This window comes from Cervus elaphus, chromosome 1 (genome assembly GCF_910594005.1).
Source record: "Cervus elaphus chromosome 1, mCerEla1.1, whole genome shotgun sequence".
NCBI classification, from domain to species: domain Eukaryota; kingdom Metazoa; phylum Chordata; class Mammalia; order Artiodactyla; family Cervidae; genus Cervus; species Cervus elaphus.
In genome coordinates this window covers 56,832,921-56,850,083 of record NC_057815.1, presented here as the reverse complement: position 1 = coordinate 56,850,083, position 17,163 = coordinate 56,832,921, and the positions used below count along the sequence as shown (strand labels likewise).

The 17,163-nt window shown below is 47.4% G+C and overlaps 1 protein-coding gene across 8 annotated transcripts in view; it reads right to left on the bottom strand.

Moving 5' to 3' along the window:
• Window positions 1–17,163, bottom strand: part of DENND2B (DENN domain containing 2B) — a 163,446-nt gene that overhangs the window by 102,623 nt on the left and 43,660 nt on the right. For 3 of the 8 annotated variants that reach the window (XM_043903620.1, XM_043903640.1, XM_043903630.1), the window contains one exon: window positions 16,224–16,312. The exons of 2 other annotated variants lie outside the window; for them this stretch is intronic. Coding sequence is in view for 1 of the 6 variants with exons in the window: in XM_043903601.1 (XP_043759536.1) it covers window positions 6,382–6,404 (23 nt within the window). In the remaining 5 variants the exon portion in view is untranslated. Of the gene's footprint in view, window positions 1–6,381; window positions 6,526–15,460; window positions 15,719–15,872; window positions 15,926–16,223; window positions 16,313–17,163 lie in introns of those variants that run through there. 3 more of the 8 variants (XM_043903658.1, XM_043903611.1, XM_043903601.1) reach the window with 3 other exon arrangements.

Sequence of the window (17,163 nt, the reverse complement as noted above, 5' to 3'; positions counted from 1 at the left end):
ACGAACACTGGCAAAAAGTACCTGAGTTTCTGTTTTCACTTCTGTTGGGTTTCTACCTGGCAGTGGAATTGCTAGGTCATTAGGCAAGTTTTTGCTTTTTGAGGAACCAAAAGAATTCAGTCCCTTGACAACTACACCATTTACATTCCCGCCAGTAATATATAAGGGTTCTAACTTTCTCCACACTGTCATCAATGCTTTTTATTTTTATTACAGCATCATCATTTTTTGAAAGATGAAATAAGTGTATATGCAAACGTAGAAAAAATTCATTGTTACTCAATTGTTAACAATGATTATATTTTTTGATGCATGGGTTTAAAGGATGGGTTCCTATTCAGATTTATATATTTTTCTGTTTTGTAAATGTTTTTAGAACAAATGTATTACTTTTGCTACCAAAAAAAAGGAGGGGGGAAAAACAAATCTTAAACAAAAATTAGGCTGAGAGAGAGTTTCATGCATGCTTGCTAACCTGAAATTGTAACACTTCACAGTCCTTGTCTTGTATAGACAGCAATGCCCTGAATCAGCAGCAGTGGAGATCTGAGTCCAGTCCTCACCCGGCCACCTCGGGCGCTGTTTCCTCACTTCTACCCTATTGCACCTGGGACTGGATTAGAGTTCCCAATCAGTATGCCAAGGATGGGCTACAGCTCCGCAGACCTCTTCAAGCCCCCGGGGCAGCACCAGGGCTCAGGGCTACCAGCAGCCTTCTTCTATCCCAGCATGTCTTACAAAAATCATCATCTTCCATGTATACAGCGATATGATAAAGGTTGGGCAGAAGTAAATCAGGTAATCTTTAAACATCCCTTCCCACACCGAAACAGAATCCTGGAATAACGAGGGAAGCTAAAGAAAGAAGAGTCCTGGGAAAATCCAAGAGTCACTGACCATGAAGGAGAGATGAAGATCCTCCCTCCAGGAGAGAGGCAAGCACAGACAAGGAATCAAGGGGAACAGAACTCCACAGAAGAGAAGGCAGCTTGTGTTTATTTACTAAGTCGAGTGTCTCACCTGGAGCCGCAGGCCCTGGAAGAAATAGCAAGGGGCAATGCCTGGAACCATGTGGCTCTGGGAGAAGCATTCCAAAGTCACCTGCCTGGGTGGCAGACAAGCAGAAAACCTGACCTCTGTGGGAAGAGGTACAGAGGCCTGGCTGAGTGAAAGCCACGTGAAATCCTCCCGTCCAGGTGTTCTCAGCCTATCAGCTGCCAACTGTGGACTTTGCCCTTGAAATTCAACTCCTGGGCTAAAGAGATAATCTCCCAGGCATGTCCTGTGTAAACTCGGCTAATCAACAGAACACGGGCAATGCAGGGCCTGCCCGCAGTCCCTGAAAACAGTCCTGCCAGCCAGTAGGCTGTGCTGAAGGGCAGGGGAGACTTTATCCTGGCATAAAGGTCACCTGTCCGAAAAGAATCCTGTGCCCGAGAAGGGCATTTTCCAAAAATCAGTCAACAGCTGTTTACAGAAGAGCTGGAAACCTCATGCGGAGGTGACAGGGATATTGCAAGAATTGAGGGACTGAGGGCAGGAACCTTGACCAGGCTTTGTTGATGTTGTGGGGTTAGCGACCCAGGAGACTGCAAAGCATAGACATGAAATTCCAAGTAAATGAAGGAAGTAGAAGTGTGGAAGTGTCAGCCACTCAGTCATGTCTAACTCTTTGCGACCCCCATGGACTGTAGCCCACCCCAGGCTCCTCTGCCCATGGAATTCTCCAGGCACGTATACTGGAGTGGGTAGCCATTCACTTCTTCAGGGGATCTTCCTGATCCAGGGCTTGAACCCAGGTCGTCTGAGCCACCAGGGAAGCCCAAGTTTAGAAAGAAAGGCACACGTATTTAGATCTGGCCCTCTCGCCCACATCAGACTCTCAGCTGCTGAGCCTGGGAAGCAATGCTTCCCAAGCAGTGGCGGCAGTAGCAATTTATAAACCTGTTAAAAATGCAAATTCTCAGGCCCCACGTGTCAGACCTACTGAAACGGAAACAAGCTTCCCAGGTGAGTTTGGGAGCAGCTCAAGTCTGAAAACCACTGCTTAAGGCCCTAGAGCACTCTGTCATCTGGAGATCAGACCCTCCCTCCCCACCATCCAGACTTCCCTTATAGTCTCCTTTAAATGAATTTTGAGGGACTAGAATATTACCTGTCTGTGCTGTGCTCAGTCGTGTCCGACTCTTTGCGGCCCATGGACTGTAGCCCACCAGGCTCTCCAGTTACACCCAGTAAGACAGACATGTTTCTTCCCCCTCTAATTCTACCTTCCATGTGGTCTCACAGGTTTCTTTGCATGCCTGTGTGCATGCATGTGTGCTAAGTCACTTCAGTCATGTCCGACTCTTTGTGACCCTATGGACTGTAGCCCACCGGTCTCCTCTGTCCATGAGATTCTCCACGCAAGAATACTGGAGTGGGTTGCCATGCCCTCCTCCAGGGTATCTTCCCAACCCAGGGATCGAACCCACATCTCTGACATCTCCTGTATTAGCAGGTGGGTTCTTTACCACTCTATTAGCGCCACGTGGGAAGCCCACAGGTTTCTTTTTTACCAACTAAATCCAGGTATGTTCCTTTCCTGCTTTCAGAACAATTTCCAGAGGGTTCAAGCACTTCAAGTTCTGACCTCAACCAAGCTCTTTTCCTTCATCCACTAGTTCATCTGTGTGTCCCGGCTCATGGTGGTGACCATCTAATGCAGGCTCAGTGAAGAGGTAGTGGAGATAAAAGCACCCTCTCAAGGAGTCTTTCCTAATCACAGAGCTTATCCTTCAGAAGCCAAATAGTTACTAAAACAGACAGTGGTAGGGCAAACAGAAAAGTAGAGTCCCATTACTTACCAAAGAAATTCCTCTGTGTGTCAGGGATCTATGTTAAACCTGAAATTCAATCTTACCCTCTCTGCCCTTCAGAGACCGTTCCATCTAGCCGGCGGACCAAGGCTGAACATAGATCTCATGAACACCAAGGACTGGAAGTTTATCAACACCCTGTACATTTTCATTTTAGAATCCTCACCCCTGATTTACAGAATCCAAACAGGATCAGTCCCACAAAAAAGAAGTATCTATCAACAGAAACTAGTCAATGTTCAATTTTCAGCGAGTGAAAGTTATGGCCCAATAAATTTCTTGCCTCAAACATTGCCAACAAACTTGAAGACTCCAAAAGAGACCTGTGGACTACAAAATCAGAATTTACTTACAAATGCTCATTTACTGACATATTACTTAAATCTTCCAAAAACAAATTCCATCTTCTTACTACAAAATGAGAGGGAATCATAATATAACATGTAATTAACTGCTTGTCTCCACAAGTAGTTAATGAGTTTAATGAGAAAGATTATCACTCCTCCTACCCAGATAAAAGAGGTGATTCAGACTGTTTCCAAGTCTTGCCACACACCCTTACCCTGCCCAATTTTTGATATGGACTGGTATTCTCAACAATTAACCAGATACACCTTTCGGAAAAAGATGAAACCCACAAATATCTAAAATCTATCCTAATTTCCAGTGGATAGAAAGGAGGACACGACAGTAAACAACACAGAACAATTCAGGGGGGAAATGCTCGTTAACTATTTTAGATAATTAAGAGGAATGCACAGATCAGAGTAAGGGCATAGAAAGAGCACATCCTTTGGAATGGTACAGACTTAGATTTGGATTTTAAGCAAGTTAGTCAGTCTAGGTTCCTCAACTGTAGACACCAGATTATCAACAAATTCACTCACAGTTGTTGTGAGAATTTGCTAAAATGATGCAAGGGAAAATGCCTAGTAAAACACAATATGTATAAGAGAGTAAGCATGCATTCTACTAATGATGTACCACAAATCTAAAATCTACAGAAATCCTTAAAACATATTGCTTGATCCCAAGAACCATGCAGAACTAAGTTGTGTTTATTCAACTTCCTTCAGTTAATTAGCTACGTGCCAATCCCCACTCCAGACCCTTCTCTTCCCCCGCCTTTTTTTTTTTCTTGATTCTTTTTAAATTCAATCTTCCTCTCAGCCAATCATCCCTCTCAAATTTTGACAGTTTAGCCCTAGTTGTGCCACAGACCTAGAATATGGACGCCTCATACTAGTTTTCCAAGCTCCTTACCATGGCCAAAAGGCTGCACTGGAACTAGCCTCCACCATCTTCTACCCCTAATCTACTTGCCCCCTATATTCTAACAATGATGACTTTCTTTCTGTTCTCTCAACAAGCCGACCTCTTTTCTACCCCCAAAGGCTTTTGCTCTGCTGTTCTCTCTTCCAGGAAGGTGAAAGAAAGTGAAGTCACTCAGTCGTGTCCGAGTCTTCGTGACCCCATGGACTGTAGCCTACCAGGTTCCTCCATTCATGGGATTCCCCAGGCAAAAATACTGGAGTGGGTTGCCATTTCCTTCTCCAGGGGATCTTCCTGACCCAGGGATCAAACCTGGGTCTCCCGCATTGCAGGCAGACGCTTTAACCTCTGAGCCACCAGGGAAGTCCAGCAAGGTACTTGCCCCAAATCTGCACATTCACAGCTTTTTCTCATCCTTGCAGCTTAAATGTCCTCTTCTCCGAGAGGCCTTCTCGAACTTTTCTGAAAATATTTCTCAAGTTCCTGTGCCTCTCTTTTACATCACCATTATTTCCTTCATAGCTCATATCACTATCTTTATCTTATTTGTGATTTGTTTGCTTATTTACTGTCTGCTCCCACCCCGCTCTACTTAAAGCTCCACCACACAAGGACTTCAATGTGTCAGTAGTTATCTCTACATCTGCAGCATAGAGAATGGTGCCTAGAACAGGGTGAAAGTGAAAGTGAAAGTCACTCAGTGGCATCTGACTCTTTGCAACCTCATGGAATAGCCCATGGAATTCTCCAGGCCAGAATTCTGGAGTGGGTAGCCATTCCCTTCTCCAGGGGATCTTCCCAACCCAGGGATCAAACCCAGGTCTCCGACATTGCCAGCGGATTCTTTACCAGCTGAGCCACAAGGGAAGCCCAAGAATACTGGAGTGAGAGCCTATCCCTTCTCCAGCAGAGCTTCCCAATCCAGGAATCGAACCAGGGTCTCCTGCATTGCAGATGGATTCTTGACCAACTGACCTATCAGGGAAGCCCAAGAAACGAAGAACAGGATGGACACTCAATAAAGATATATTGAATGAATGAATAAATAAAAAACACTTCTAAACAAGAGAGGCAGAGTTGGACACCCTCCCCACCCTCCATGGGATCTCAGGGAAAGACTGCAAATTAAAAAGAGAAAAAGCTGAGGAGAAATAAACTCTAAGGGGAACACAAACAGATAAAGCCATCCCAGCTCCCCCACTGACATTAACTGCTATCGCTGGCCAGGACGATGTCACAGGTGTTGAAATCTCCACAGCTTGCCTTCTCCCCCGACTAACTTTTCTTATCGTGGTAAAATACACACAACTCCTCAGTCTTATCCTTTAGTTTCTACAGCTTCCCAGGGCTCAACTTTTTCTAGCAGAGCTATGTAGACATCTGACCTTGGGTATTTTTCAGGTGAAAAGAAGTCTGGGTAGCATTGCATATGAAACCCACCTGGGTTTACCAAACAGATGTGGGTTTCAAGATGGGGTGGGGGGAAGCTTGTCTATTTGGATTTAATGAGGTCTAAATACAGCACAATTTTCTAGTTGTTCCTCACTGTTTTCTTTTTAACTTGGCCCCTGCCACTTCCCTTTGGGCACTTACTCAGCGTTAAGAAAACCCACAGTCCTTCTTACCACCAGCATCCTCACAGCCGGCTCTCCCAGCACAACTGAACAGTGACCCCACCCTGAGTGGCAGTGATGACTCCCACCCAAAGAGCCCGGGACCCAGAGAGGACAGTGCTGCTCAAGCCATCTCAAAAACAGCAATTTATCTGGCATTTCCATTTATGTCTGAAGCCAAAGTGGTGAATAAATCTGGAGGTGAGAGAGGAACAAAGAAAATAAACTTCAGGGCTCTCTTTCTAGATTCCAAAGTCTCGTTCTCTGAGTGAGTCAAGTCACAGACTGCAAACCAAGGTCACTGCCATTGCCAAATTCAACTCAGCTATCCCAGGTATTTTCCTTTCGCATTCAAACACCACATTTCTTGAGAGGGTCAGTCAGGGTCAGTCAGGTTCTTTCACTTCCTTTCCCTATTTGCATCCATTTGCCAAGAGACAAAATCTAGGCACACATGAATCTGACTTTCTTATTCTCAGATCTCTACAAATGAGTACGAAAGCTCACGTGTGGTTTCTACACCCTCTTGTCTTCACTTCTTTGAATCACTCCTTCAGAACACATGGGAGGTCAAAAACTGCTAATAAACTAAGAGAGGTAGGGAAGTCTGGCACAAAATCTGCACCAAGAAAACTTACCTCCAGTGAGGACAGTCGGGCATAGTGTAGGCAGCTGAAAATACTATCAAGGCTGAGCTTCCCAAGTGTTTGGGAGCTACTGCAGAGTTTGAGTTCCTGCCTCCAGAAGCCTACAGAAGTAAGACTCCAGAAGAAATAAGACGCTTGACCCCAATCCGCAGTTTGGTCTTCTGAAGCAAAAGGAACCTCAAATTATAAACAGCTTCACTCAAAGAGAAAATTTGTGAAGCACCTACTCCCAGGAACTCCCCATTCTGCCCCAGGCCAGCCTGGGTTCAGCAGGCCCATAAATTGGCACTGTTGATGTGACCTTCCCAGACTGTTTCAACAAGAGATAACAACAAAGCTGAGAGCTTTGGTAGCACTCAAAGGAGATTTGAGGGACTTAAAACATGCTGCTAAATTTGGCAGCAAAAGTTCCCATTTCTTGCCGTTGAAAAAGGCAATCTCTTTATAATTACACTTGTAGATAAGATGCACCAAGCTACTGGAACTACTCATTCTTGTGAGGAACAGGTTAGAACCTCCTGGACCCAACCCACCGCTCCTCGGAGACTGGTCTCAGAGTCCAGTGCGGAGACAAGTGTCACCTGGGGCTGTGGAGGCAACCTGTCTCCTGGAAGCCAACGTGCCAGGAGCCTCTCCTACAACTCACTGTCTCAACCACGACCACCCGCCTGGGGACACTCACCACTCACAAGCTCTCTCTGCCCCTGAACTTACATTCTCCCTCAGCCCACTTCTCATCTTACTCTTTCACCCAGGGCTCTGCTACGGAACACGCGTGAGTCATCAGAGAGGGTCCTTTCAGCCTAGATGCTCCTTTGTTTAGCCAGATTCCCCCTCTAGCTTACATATTTCTTTACAAAAGCAAGGTACAGGAGCTAAGACCCATGCATTGATATGAGCGTGTGTGCTAAGTCGCCTCTGTCGTGTCCGACTCTTTGCAGCCCTACGGACTGCTTTGTCCATAGGATTCTCCAGGCAAGAATACTGGAGTGGGTTGCCATGCCCTCCTTCTGGGGATCTTCCTGACCCAGGGATCGAACCCACGTCTCTTAAGCCTCCTGCATTGGCAGGCGGGTTCTTTACCACTACCGCCACCTGGGAAGCCCATGCACTGATAGAGGACACTTATTACTGCCCTGCTGATTCTAGATATCTGTCCAAGACATATGTGAGGAACCTATGTTCCTCACACCTCACATTTCTCAGCAGAACAAACCAGATAGACTAGCCACTCAGAATCAAACTCTGCTTGACTTACAAGCGAATAATAAATATAACAATCATTGCTCACACTGCATGAAGTGCTAGATATGAGGTGCTATTCTCAGCACTTGACTTTTAGACCTCACCATGGCCCTGTGAAAATAGTACTATTACCACCTCCATTCTACAGACGAGGGACTGGGTCCTAGGAGGCTAAGCGCCTTACCCAAGGTGACCGAGCTGGGACATAGCAGAGCCTGAATGTGAACCACAACAGCCTGACCAGGCTCTGGACATCACTCTTTCATTGGAGGGCTCTTCTCCTAACACACAGGTTTGCCTCTGGGCACAAGTGGCTCACTCCAGGATCTACAGGAGAGAGGATCCATGAGAAAACACTTGCCAGTTTTCTCTACTGAGAGAGGGAAACAGTGTGGACACAATTTATTCACAGAGCTGGTCTGAAGTCTTTATGGCAGAACAAATGAGCACCCCAAACATCTACTGACCAAAATTTTTCCAGAGGCACTGACAGAAACCACCACCTCCTTTCTTAGTGACCTGGGAGACCTTCTAGCTTACTAAGGGCTGGAGCCTCTTCGCAAGTTGTTGCAACCAAGCCCTGTGCAGCTGAGAACAAGTTCCCAGTCTCCAAGTTAATAGAACCAAGTCGGAATGTTTCCCAGAATCCAGCTGACAGGGTTTTAAAAAAAAAGTTAATCAAATATGTTTTCAAGCATAAACTATATACGTAGGTCAATTTGAGGAAATAAAATATATCAACTACTATACTCAGTTTCATAAGACTTTAGGGGATCTAGTTGGAAAGATAAGATGCATTTCAAGTGGCAAGTCAGAATGTCAACGAAAACACCCAATCCCAATCCCCCACTTGCTAGAAGAGGAAACTGAAGCCCAGGACTAACACTTGGATCTCCTTACTACGAGGCCAGGGCTCTTCCTCTTGCTGCATGCAGGCAGAGACGTTCCTAGGAGCGAGAGATCTCCAACAGCAGCAGCAGTTAGCACTTACTGAGAGCATGTGTGTGCCAGAAACTAAGCTAAGTGCTTTATACAAATTAACTCCTGCAACAGATCGTTGGGATGGGTAATATTACTCCCAATTTACGGATAAAGACACTAAGGCTTTACAGAGGTTAACTGCAGGGGTCCACAGGTAGTAACAGGAAGAGCCAGACTGTGAACCTCCAGAGCCGGCCTCAAAGCCCGTGTTCTGAGCTGGGTCTTGAAGGACACAGAGAATTCATGGAAGAGAGGTGAGCAGTGCCAGGGTAGCCAGTGTCCGGAGCACTGAGGGCAGCCAGCTTGGACATGGCCTCCAGGGCTGGGTTAAAGAGGACCTCAAGGTCCCACCTGGGCCGGCCTGTAGGAAAGGGGCAGGCAAAAAGCAGTTCTAGACTCCCCTGGCTGTGAAGGTAAGCCTCCTTCAGGAGGATAAAGCTGAGCCTGTGAAGCTGAGTCGACAAGGACGACTTCAGCGACTCTCCTGAGGTCTTGACAGAAAGAGGAAGAAAATGCAAAGTCTATACTCCTTCTAAAAGAAGGATCTGATTTGACTTTCCTAACACAGTAACCCCAACCTGATTAAGAGATGCCAGCCATAGTCTCTTCAAAGTGCTGCTTGAAGTTGATGATAATAATGGAAAGCGCTGAACATTTACTGTGTGCCAGGCACTGGGCCGAGAGCTTTACATGCATCATTTCATTCAATCCACACCACAATGCTAACCAGCTAAGAGCTATCATGACAGGAAGTCCCCTGTGTACAAACCTTCAAGTTGCAAGCTTTCGAAGATGGGAACGTGCGTTCACACGTCCAGCCATGTAAGTGTGTTCACGCGTCTGGTGCACACTGTCACGTGTGTGCGTCCTCCACAGGTGGTTGTGCTTCCGTGTCCTTCACAGCACTGTATAGAGCACAGCAGTGAAGTGTATTTATTTCAAGCTAGATCTACAAGAGGATGACTTCATTGAAGTCCTTGTGAAGACTTAACGGAATTGGAGGCCAGCCCCTGGATGCCAGCTATCATACTGTGCTACTGTGCTCTTCCAGGTACTAGACTGTAGGATTAAAAATGTTTACTTTCTGTGTTTGTCTTTCATGTATTATTTGTGTGAAAAGTACTATAAACCTATATATATAGGTTTATACATATATATAAACCTATATGGTACTGTACAGCTGATTATGTTAGTTGAGTACCTAGGCTAATTTTGTTGGACTTATGAACAAATTGGGCTTACAAACGCACTCTCAGAAAGGAACTCATTCATATACAGGGGACTTACCGTATACCCATTTTACAGATGCCTCACAGAAAACTGAGGCTCAGAGAGATTAGATCAATTACCCAAGGTCACACAGATAGCAAATAGTAATGTCAGGTTCTAAATCTAGATTTATTTAAGACCCCTGAGTTCCAGGCCTTAATCACTTCACCAGACTGCCTATAAGATACTCTCCTATCATACGTAAATAGTTCCATCCGAGCTGCTCGAAGGTAACACCATACACTCACTGGGCATCTAATAGTCACTGAGAGTTGAACAAACACATTACAGGTTGACTCACTTAAAAGCAATCTATAAAACTCAGTTGTCAGAACTCAGTAAAGGAGCCTCTGTTCCAAGACACAAATGAGCACACAAAGCTAAAGAGTTCTAGAAACTAGCTGACTTTGTAGTTTTCTTTCCAATTTTCCCATTTCCCTTTTCCCATTCCCCACCCCCTGCACACACACCCCATCGCCTGACACTCCCAGAGAAGCTTCCACCCAGGCCTCGAACCCTCACCCTCCTCCTATTTCCAGTCCTTAGTTGGCTTTCTTCCATCACTCAAATAGTGCTTCAAATCAGAGTTTAAGAGTTGGACCCTCTTCCTTTTGCCCAGTCTAAAGCATGAGATGGTCATTAACCCTACCATCAAAACCTAAAAGTTCAGAAGGTCTGTGTTCCTTCTCAGTCACATGGACAGAGGCTCACACTGGGGAGGAAATAACCATAATAAATCATGTAATACTATGTATATATATATATGATAAATCTCACACTTGATATTTTTTTTAGGTCTTTCCCAGCTCTTGGCCCAGATCCTCTGGATTCACTGACTAAATGAGTGAATAGACCTAGAGAACATGCGGAGACCAGGGATGTCGCCAAGTCCAAGAGCAAATGAACAGGGGTGTCGACCCCAGTGCTGGCCACCCCCACCCACTCCTGCCCTTCCAGTGCCTGTTAGGACCTACACAAAGCTGTCTCCTTGAGCCCCCTGGGGGCAAACCAGCCTTCTGCTAAGTCGTGAAGGCCTCCTAGGTGAGTCCAGGTACCCCCTCTACCATCCCTCCTATCCCTGAGAACTACCTTTTCCCCAGTCCTCTTCCCAGGGCCTCTCTCCTGTTTCCTTCCAGTAGTCTTCCTACTGCTTCAGAGCTTGTCTCCATAACCCTATGTTCATCTCATTTTACCCAGGTTCAAACAGTCCTTCATTCACTGTGATGTTTCCTATTAGCCAATCGCCAACTCACATACAAATCCCCTTCAGTGATGACAAGTCACACAGAAAGAGAGTCTGGATCTTTGAGAAACAGAGTTTCATGACAAACTCTCAGGGACAAGTCAGCTTTGGTTAAGAAGGCTTCATATCCTGATTGCATATAATTCACCCTTTCTACAGACAGTTCAGCTTTCAGATGAGAAGAGTATTGTGATCATTTCAACACCCCCTCAACAACAGTATACCAAAGTAAAAAAAAAAAAAAAATGAGAATGGATCTTTGGAGAAATCCTTCAATAAGGTAGTCTAGACTCATTTGGCATCCTCCTCTCCCCTCAACACACACACACCCAGGCCAGTCTTTCTAGGGCCTATGGCTAGAAACAAGAGACATTGGATTTTTTTTTTTTGGAATAGAGTTGTTTTACAATGTTGTGTTAATTTCTGCCGTACAATGGAGTGAATCAGCTCTATGTATACATATATCCCCTTCCTCTTGGACCTCCATCCCAACCCCGGTATTTTCTATCAGACAATATCACATGGCATGTTTTCCCAAGACAGACTTACCCAGCATCTCACCCCACCCACCTACTGGGACAGGTGGACAGAGCACCTCCTCCCCAGCATTAGAGCAGGGTCTCCCTCCCCACCGCAGAAGAGGCCACTCACTAACGCATGTTTTCCCACAGAGAGAGACATCTCTGCAGACCATGCCAGATGGTCATTTTTTTCCCTTCTCTCATGCCCTCCTGGCCCCTTCTCCACTTTCCATGGTTCCTCTAAATCAAAGAACCCACTCATCTGTCAGCAGATTTGCCCTCCCCCTACCCGCAGCACGCTCTCCCCAGTGAAGATGGAGGCACAGAAGGCAGACAAGCTAAAGCCCTGCGGGGCTGCTGCCTGGCCTCCGCCTCCTCCAGGCTCCACATGCCTTCCCTCTGCTTGGCTGTCTCAGCAAACTCTCCTGGGCCCCACACAAAACATCAGGAGCCTCCAGGGCACCGACGGGTAACAGCTAAGAGAAGCAACAGACCACGTGCTCCCAGCCTCTCAGTCCCACCAGCCCATAGGGAGGTGCTTTGGAAGGCCCAGGACTCAGACCCTCCACCTCACTCCGGTAGCCAGTGGGTCTCCTGGAAACAGTTCATTGAGTCCAGTGAGGTGGGGAGTGGGGCGCACCCCTCCTAGTTCCCGGCCAGCAGAATGGCCGTGATATCTGGAGTCAGGGCACCGCTCCAAACGGTACCCCCAAGCTCTTCATTCCAGGGACGGGGCAGAGCCAGCAGAACTGAGGATGGCCTTGGCCTGTCCTCCAGGGTATTTCAAAGTTTCAACTTCCCCGAGTAACTGATAATTCTAATTTTGTAGACAGAAGGAGCCCAGGGCTGCAGAGCGCAGGAAGAGGAGTAGAAGAAGTGGGAGAGACAGAGTGAGAACAGAAATGTTACTTTTTAATCCTTAAGGAACATGGAGGGGTCCAACTTGTGACTCAGCTCTGGGAAGCTGGACTGCAGGAGCCGGGAACAGCTGCAGACCCGCGCTAAGCTGTGGACAGCTTCCCCCAGGCTAGAGAGGCTGCTGTGACAAGACTCACCTGGGGAAAAGGCTCTGTTGTTTTTTTTGTTTGTTTTTTGGGTTTTTTTTTTAATCTGTTCAGGAGCTTCTTCCTAGGCAGCACTCCAGGGCCTGGCTGGCAGGTGTGCCCCTGCCCTACGAGAGCTGCGGCTGCAGGTGGGGTACCAGCCCGCCCCCGCTGTGTTCCCGCCTAGTACCCAGGAGCCTCCTGGTGTCCCCGAGGACAGAGCTGGCATGCCCTTGCCCAGAGGCTCCCCTGCGATTCTGTTCCCTGGCACAGTCCCAAGGCATATCGAGTATCTCTGCCCTTGGAATTCCCACTTCCTCATTTCTTTCTTTCTTTCTTGTTTCCCTCTAAGCTGTAGCCACAGGTTCCTAAGAGAGCTGCCCAGCCCCCAGGGACCTTTCAGAGCAATAACTCTTCCTGCCAGTTAGAACCCTGCCTTTAAAAACCCAAAGGCCTCTGAGCTCCCTCAGAACAGTTTTCCCAGCACAACCTAACAGGATGAGGCAACGGGCCCTAGCAACCAGCAGCTTCCCTTCCAGCTACTAAAATCTATGACTCTGTAAGCGCCAGGCAGCTAGCTGTGGGACACTGGACAAGCCAAGGGTCTCTTAGAATCCCTCTCCTCTAAAGGAAAACACGTGAGTCAGGGGACCCAAGGAAAGCTTCATCTCTCAAGGATCATTTACGAGGCTCCAAGGCTACAGTGAACATCACTCTTACTAAACTTGCCTATATGTTTCCTTTAACATCTTGAAGTTTTCAAAGGTTTTTCTCATTTTTATTTATAAATGCAAAAAAGAAGAGGGGCCTTTATAAATGGGAAAACCAGAACAGAGAGCAAAGTGACTTTCCAGAAGACAGAGGGACCATTCTTCAAGGGTCAACTCATAACATCTTACATTATATAGGTCTTGACTGGTTTAAACTTCTTCCGTGGAAACTGTTTCATTTGCTCCTCCCAACAGTACTGTGGAGGAACTATTATCATTACCTCCATCTCACCAGCCAATAAATCTGAAGGTTGTAGAAGCTGAGAGTCTTGCCAGTGGCTACCTGAATGGTGAGTAGCACGACCTAGCCACAATTCAAGTCTCCTAAACCCAAAGCTATTATCATTCTGCTACACCAGAAGAAGGAGCATCTGCTGGCCCTCTTCACATGAGCGAGGGACATAAAATTAAAGGAGCTGCCCAACTACATCCACACAAGTAGAGGAGAACTGAGATCCTGGTTTTGTGTTGCCCACCAAAGGGCCCCTGACTCCTCTTCACATTCCCTGACTTGAGTCCCAGCCAACAGCACCAGGCCACATCCCCCCAGTTAATCGAGGTATCAACCAAGCAGAAGAGCCCTGGAGTGGAATAAAAGGAAGCACTGCCTTATAAGTGGCCCAGCAGAGGTCCAGAGCCATTGAGTTCACCCTTGTGGAGCCTCAGGCCACAACAGTGATGCACGCATGTACACATTCAGGGAGCTCGATTCGAGACACGGCCAGTGCTTTCATTGGCAAGCTGACCTGAAGTTAATCAGAAGGCCCCCTCATTTGTGTGCCAGAGTACAAAAGACATTCTGTTCAAAAAGTTCAAGAAGAAAAACCAAAGAGCCAGGACCGCAGCTGTTCCTGCTTCCCACAGGGAAACCAAAAGCAGCCACCGAGCCTCCTGAGGCCCAGGAGTAAGTTTAAGATATAATATGGCTGAAGTGGAAGCACATCTTCTGAGGGGTCTCCACTGCAGGGAGTGTCCACTTCATGAAACCTCCTGATGAGATCACTGACAACCTTAGCGATCCCATCACCTATACAAGTACCTTTCTGGAACAATCTCCTCTCTGAGGCCACACTGAGTTCACCACACACCAGCCCTCTAGGTCAGGATAAGTTTTACCAAAACACAGGACCAGCAATGTAGAAGCAGTACGTGGCATGGTCACCGCATGCCCTGAGACTTGATTCAAACATTAACCAGGGAATCCATTCAGCACAACCACAGTACTTCATGTCTCCTCAGGTAACCTAGCTCTTAGCAGCAACTCACTCAGAGATATCGGGATAAGGAACCTCTTGACAGGTCCCACACCCCCAGACACCCCCTGCCTCCACCCCATACATTTGTTTAGGAAAACTTGTGATGGATTTTATTAATAATAAAGGAAGACAGCTTGCTTCTTATCAGGCTACCTGGGGGACAGAGAGAGAGGAGAGACTGACCCTAGTTCAGACATCCCTAGTACAGTCCCTCTCTCCTAATAACTACCCCAGAGAGACTTGGAGCTCACCGCAGCTTCCAGCTGAGTTAATTAGCTTTTATTTTTTTCATTAGGTCAGACATAGCAGCGCCAAAAGACAAAACAGTGTTCACTAGAACAAACCCAGCCACCCAAAAGACACTGGAGTTTCCATGTAAGACCTACAAACACATTGCGGGAGTGATGATAATTCTTTTTTCTTTTTCTACATAAAAGACTCTTCCCATAAAACTTCCTGAGCCTCTGCGCTAAATAAAAGTAAGATGATGATTCCTATAGTGAAGTCTAAACACCTCAGGTTCAGCAAGAGTGAGATCAGCTAGATTTGCAAAGTCAAGAAAACTGGCTGCTTCCCTCCTCCGTAAGCTAATAGAATCCAACTGTTGTAGCATGACATCATTCCTGAGCCCCAAACCCTGAGCAGAGCAGAGCATACAGACACTCGCCTGCCTCCCTGAAAACAGCCCAAGACTACGGCCAGGAAAGGAAGAAAAACAATCCCAGCCGGGAGCTGACCTTACCTGAAAGTCCCGGTGCTTTCCTGCCCACTCCATTCTCGGCAGAGTCTGGCTCACACCACAGTCTGTTAGGGAGCCCAGGGCCCCCAAATCCACTCGCTCCGGCTCCGATACCTGCTGCGAGCTTCCCACAGCTCCTTCCTCTGACCTTTCGTGGCGCTCCTTCCAGCCAAATAAGCCGAGCGCTGCTGGCCGGCCAGGCCAGTCGTCATGGAGACCCTGTTCTCGCCAGCGCTCGCTCCGATCTCTCCCTCCCTCCCTCCCTGTCTCTCTCTCTCTCTCCCTCCCTCTCCTACCCCCCCCCCCCCGCACCCCCTCGCAGTCCCCCCCTCTCTCCCTCAGTTCTGGGAGGCTTTCACGGAACAGCACTGTCTTTTGATCAGCTGGGGCTCCGCACGCATTCCACTCCTCCTACCTCCCTTCCAGCCAGACAAGGGCTCTGGGCTGCTCCTGGGAACTCGCTTCAGCAGCTCAGAGGGGAGAAGGGAGAAGACAGTGAGTGGACTTGTTTTGTTCCCCCTCCAGTGTCTCATTTTTTATAACTTGGAAGAGTCCCGGCTGGGGGGGGGGGGGGGGCGGAGGGGAGGAGGGAGTCAGCTGGAACGATTGGAGGGGAAGCCAGCCCTTCCTCTGGGTCCTGGAGCGAGGATAGGGAGGACCCAGATGCCCTGCCTTGACTTGTGCACTTGGGGTTTTCCGGGCAGCGGGTTGAGGCGGAAATGCACTCACATCTCAGGAGCTCGCCTGGACGGGCCTCTCTGCTTACCTTGCTGCCTGCCCAGGTTGGGGCGATGACTTTAACCAGTGCAGGGACACATGGTACTAGCGCCGGTGCCAAAGCAGTCTCTCATCTTCCTGCGATGGAGAGGAAAGACTCAGTCAGCACCAGTAAGCATCCTGGGCAAGTCCAGAGTCACAGCCAAAGCATCAAATGCGATACAGACACAGCCGAAAGCCCAGGCTTTCTGCGAGCTGCCGTCAAAGTCAGAAATGGTATCAGTGCTGACCAAAAGCTAGCACAAAGCCTGGAACACAGCAAGTCCTGTGTTCCCTGGTACATATTTAATTTAATTTAATTCCCTGGTACATGTTTCTATGGTGTAATATTCTTTTACAGGATCTGTCTTGTTTGATCCTCAAAACCTTTTGAAACATATTGTCATATCATGTTAGTCACTCAGTCGTGTCCAACTCTTTTGTGATCCTGTGGACTGTAGCCCACCAGGCTCCTCTGTCCACGGAATTCTCCGTGGCAAGAATACCAGAGTGGGTTCCATTCCATTCTCCAGGGCATCTTCCCTATCCAGGGATTGAAGCTGAGTCTCCCACATTGTGGGTAGATTGTTTACCATCTGAGCCAGCATTATTATCACCATTTTATAGATGGGAAAACTGAGGCTCGAGGGGATCAAATGTTTAGTCCACAGTAACAAAGTTAGTTTGGCAGTTGAAGTACTAACAGTAGAGACCAATCTGCTGCCCCCTAGCCTGGTACTTTCCTCTAAAGTACACTGCCATCTGATCTTACAAACTAACAGCTTTTTTGACAGCCAGTCATGAGATATAAGGCTGGATTCCCTGGGGAAGATAAAGACTCCTTCTGAGTCATGATAAGATAGGCTCAATTATCATCCTTTCAGCCTTGAAGGCTCTGAGATAGCCTCTATGAGATGTGAAACATACTGACGCACAGATTAAAGGAAAAA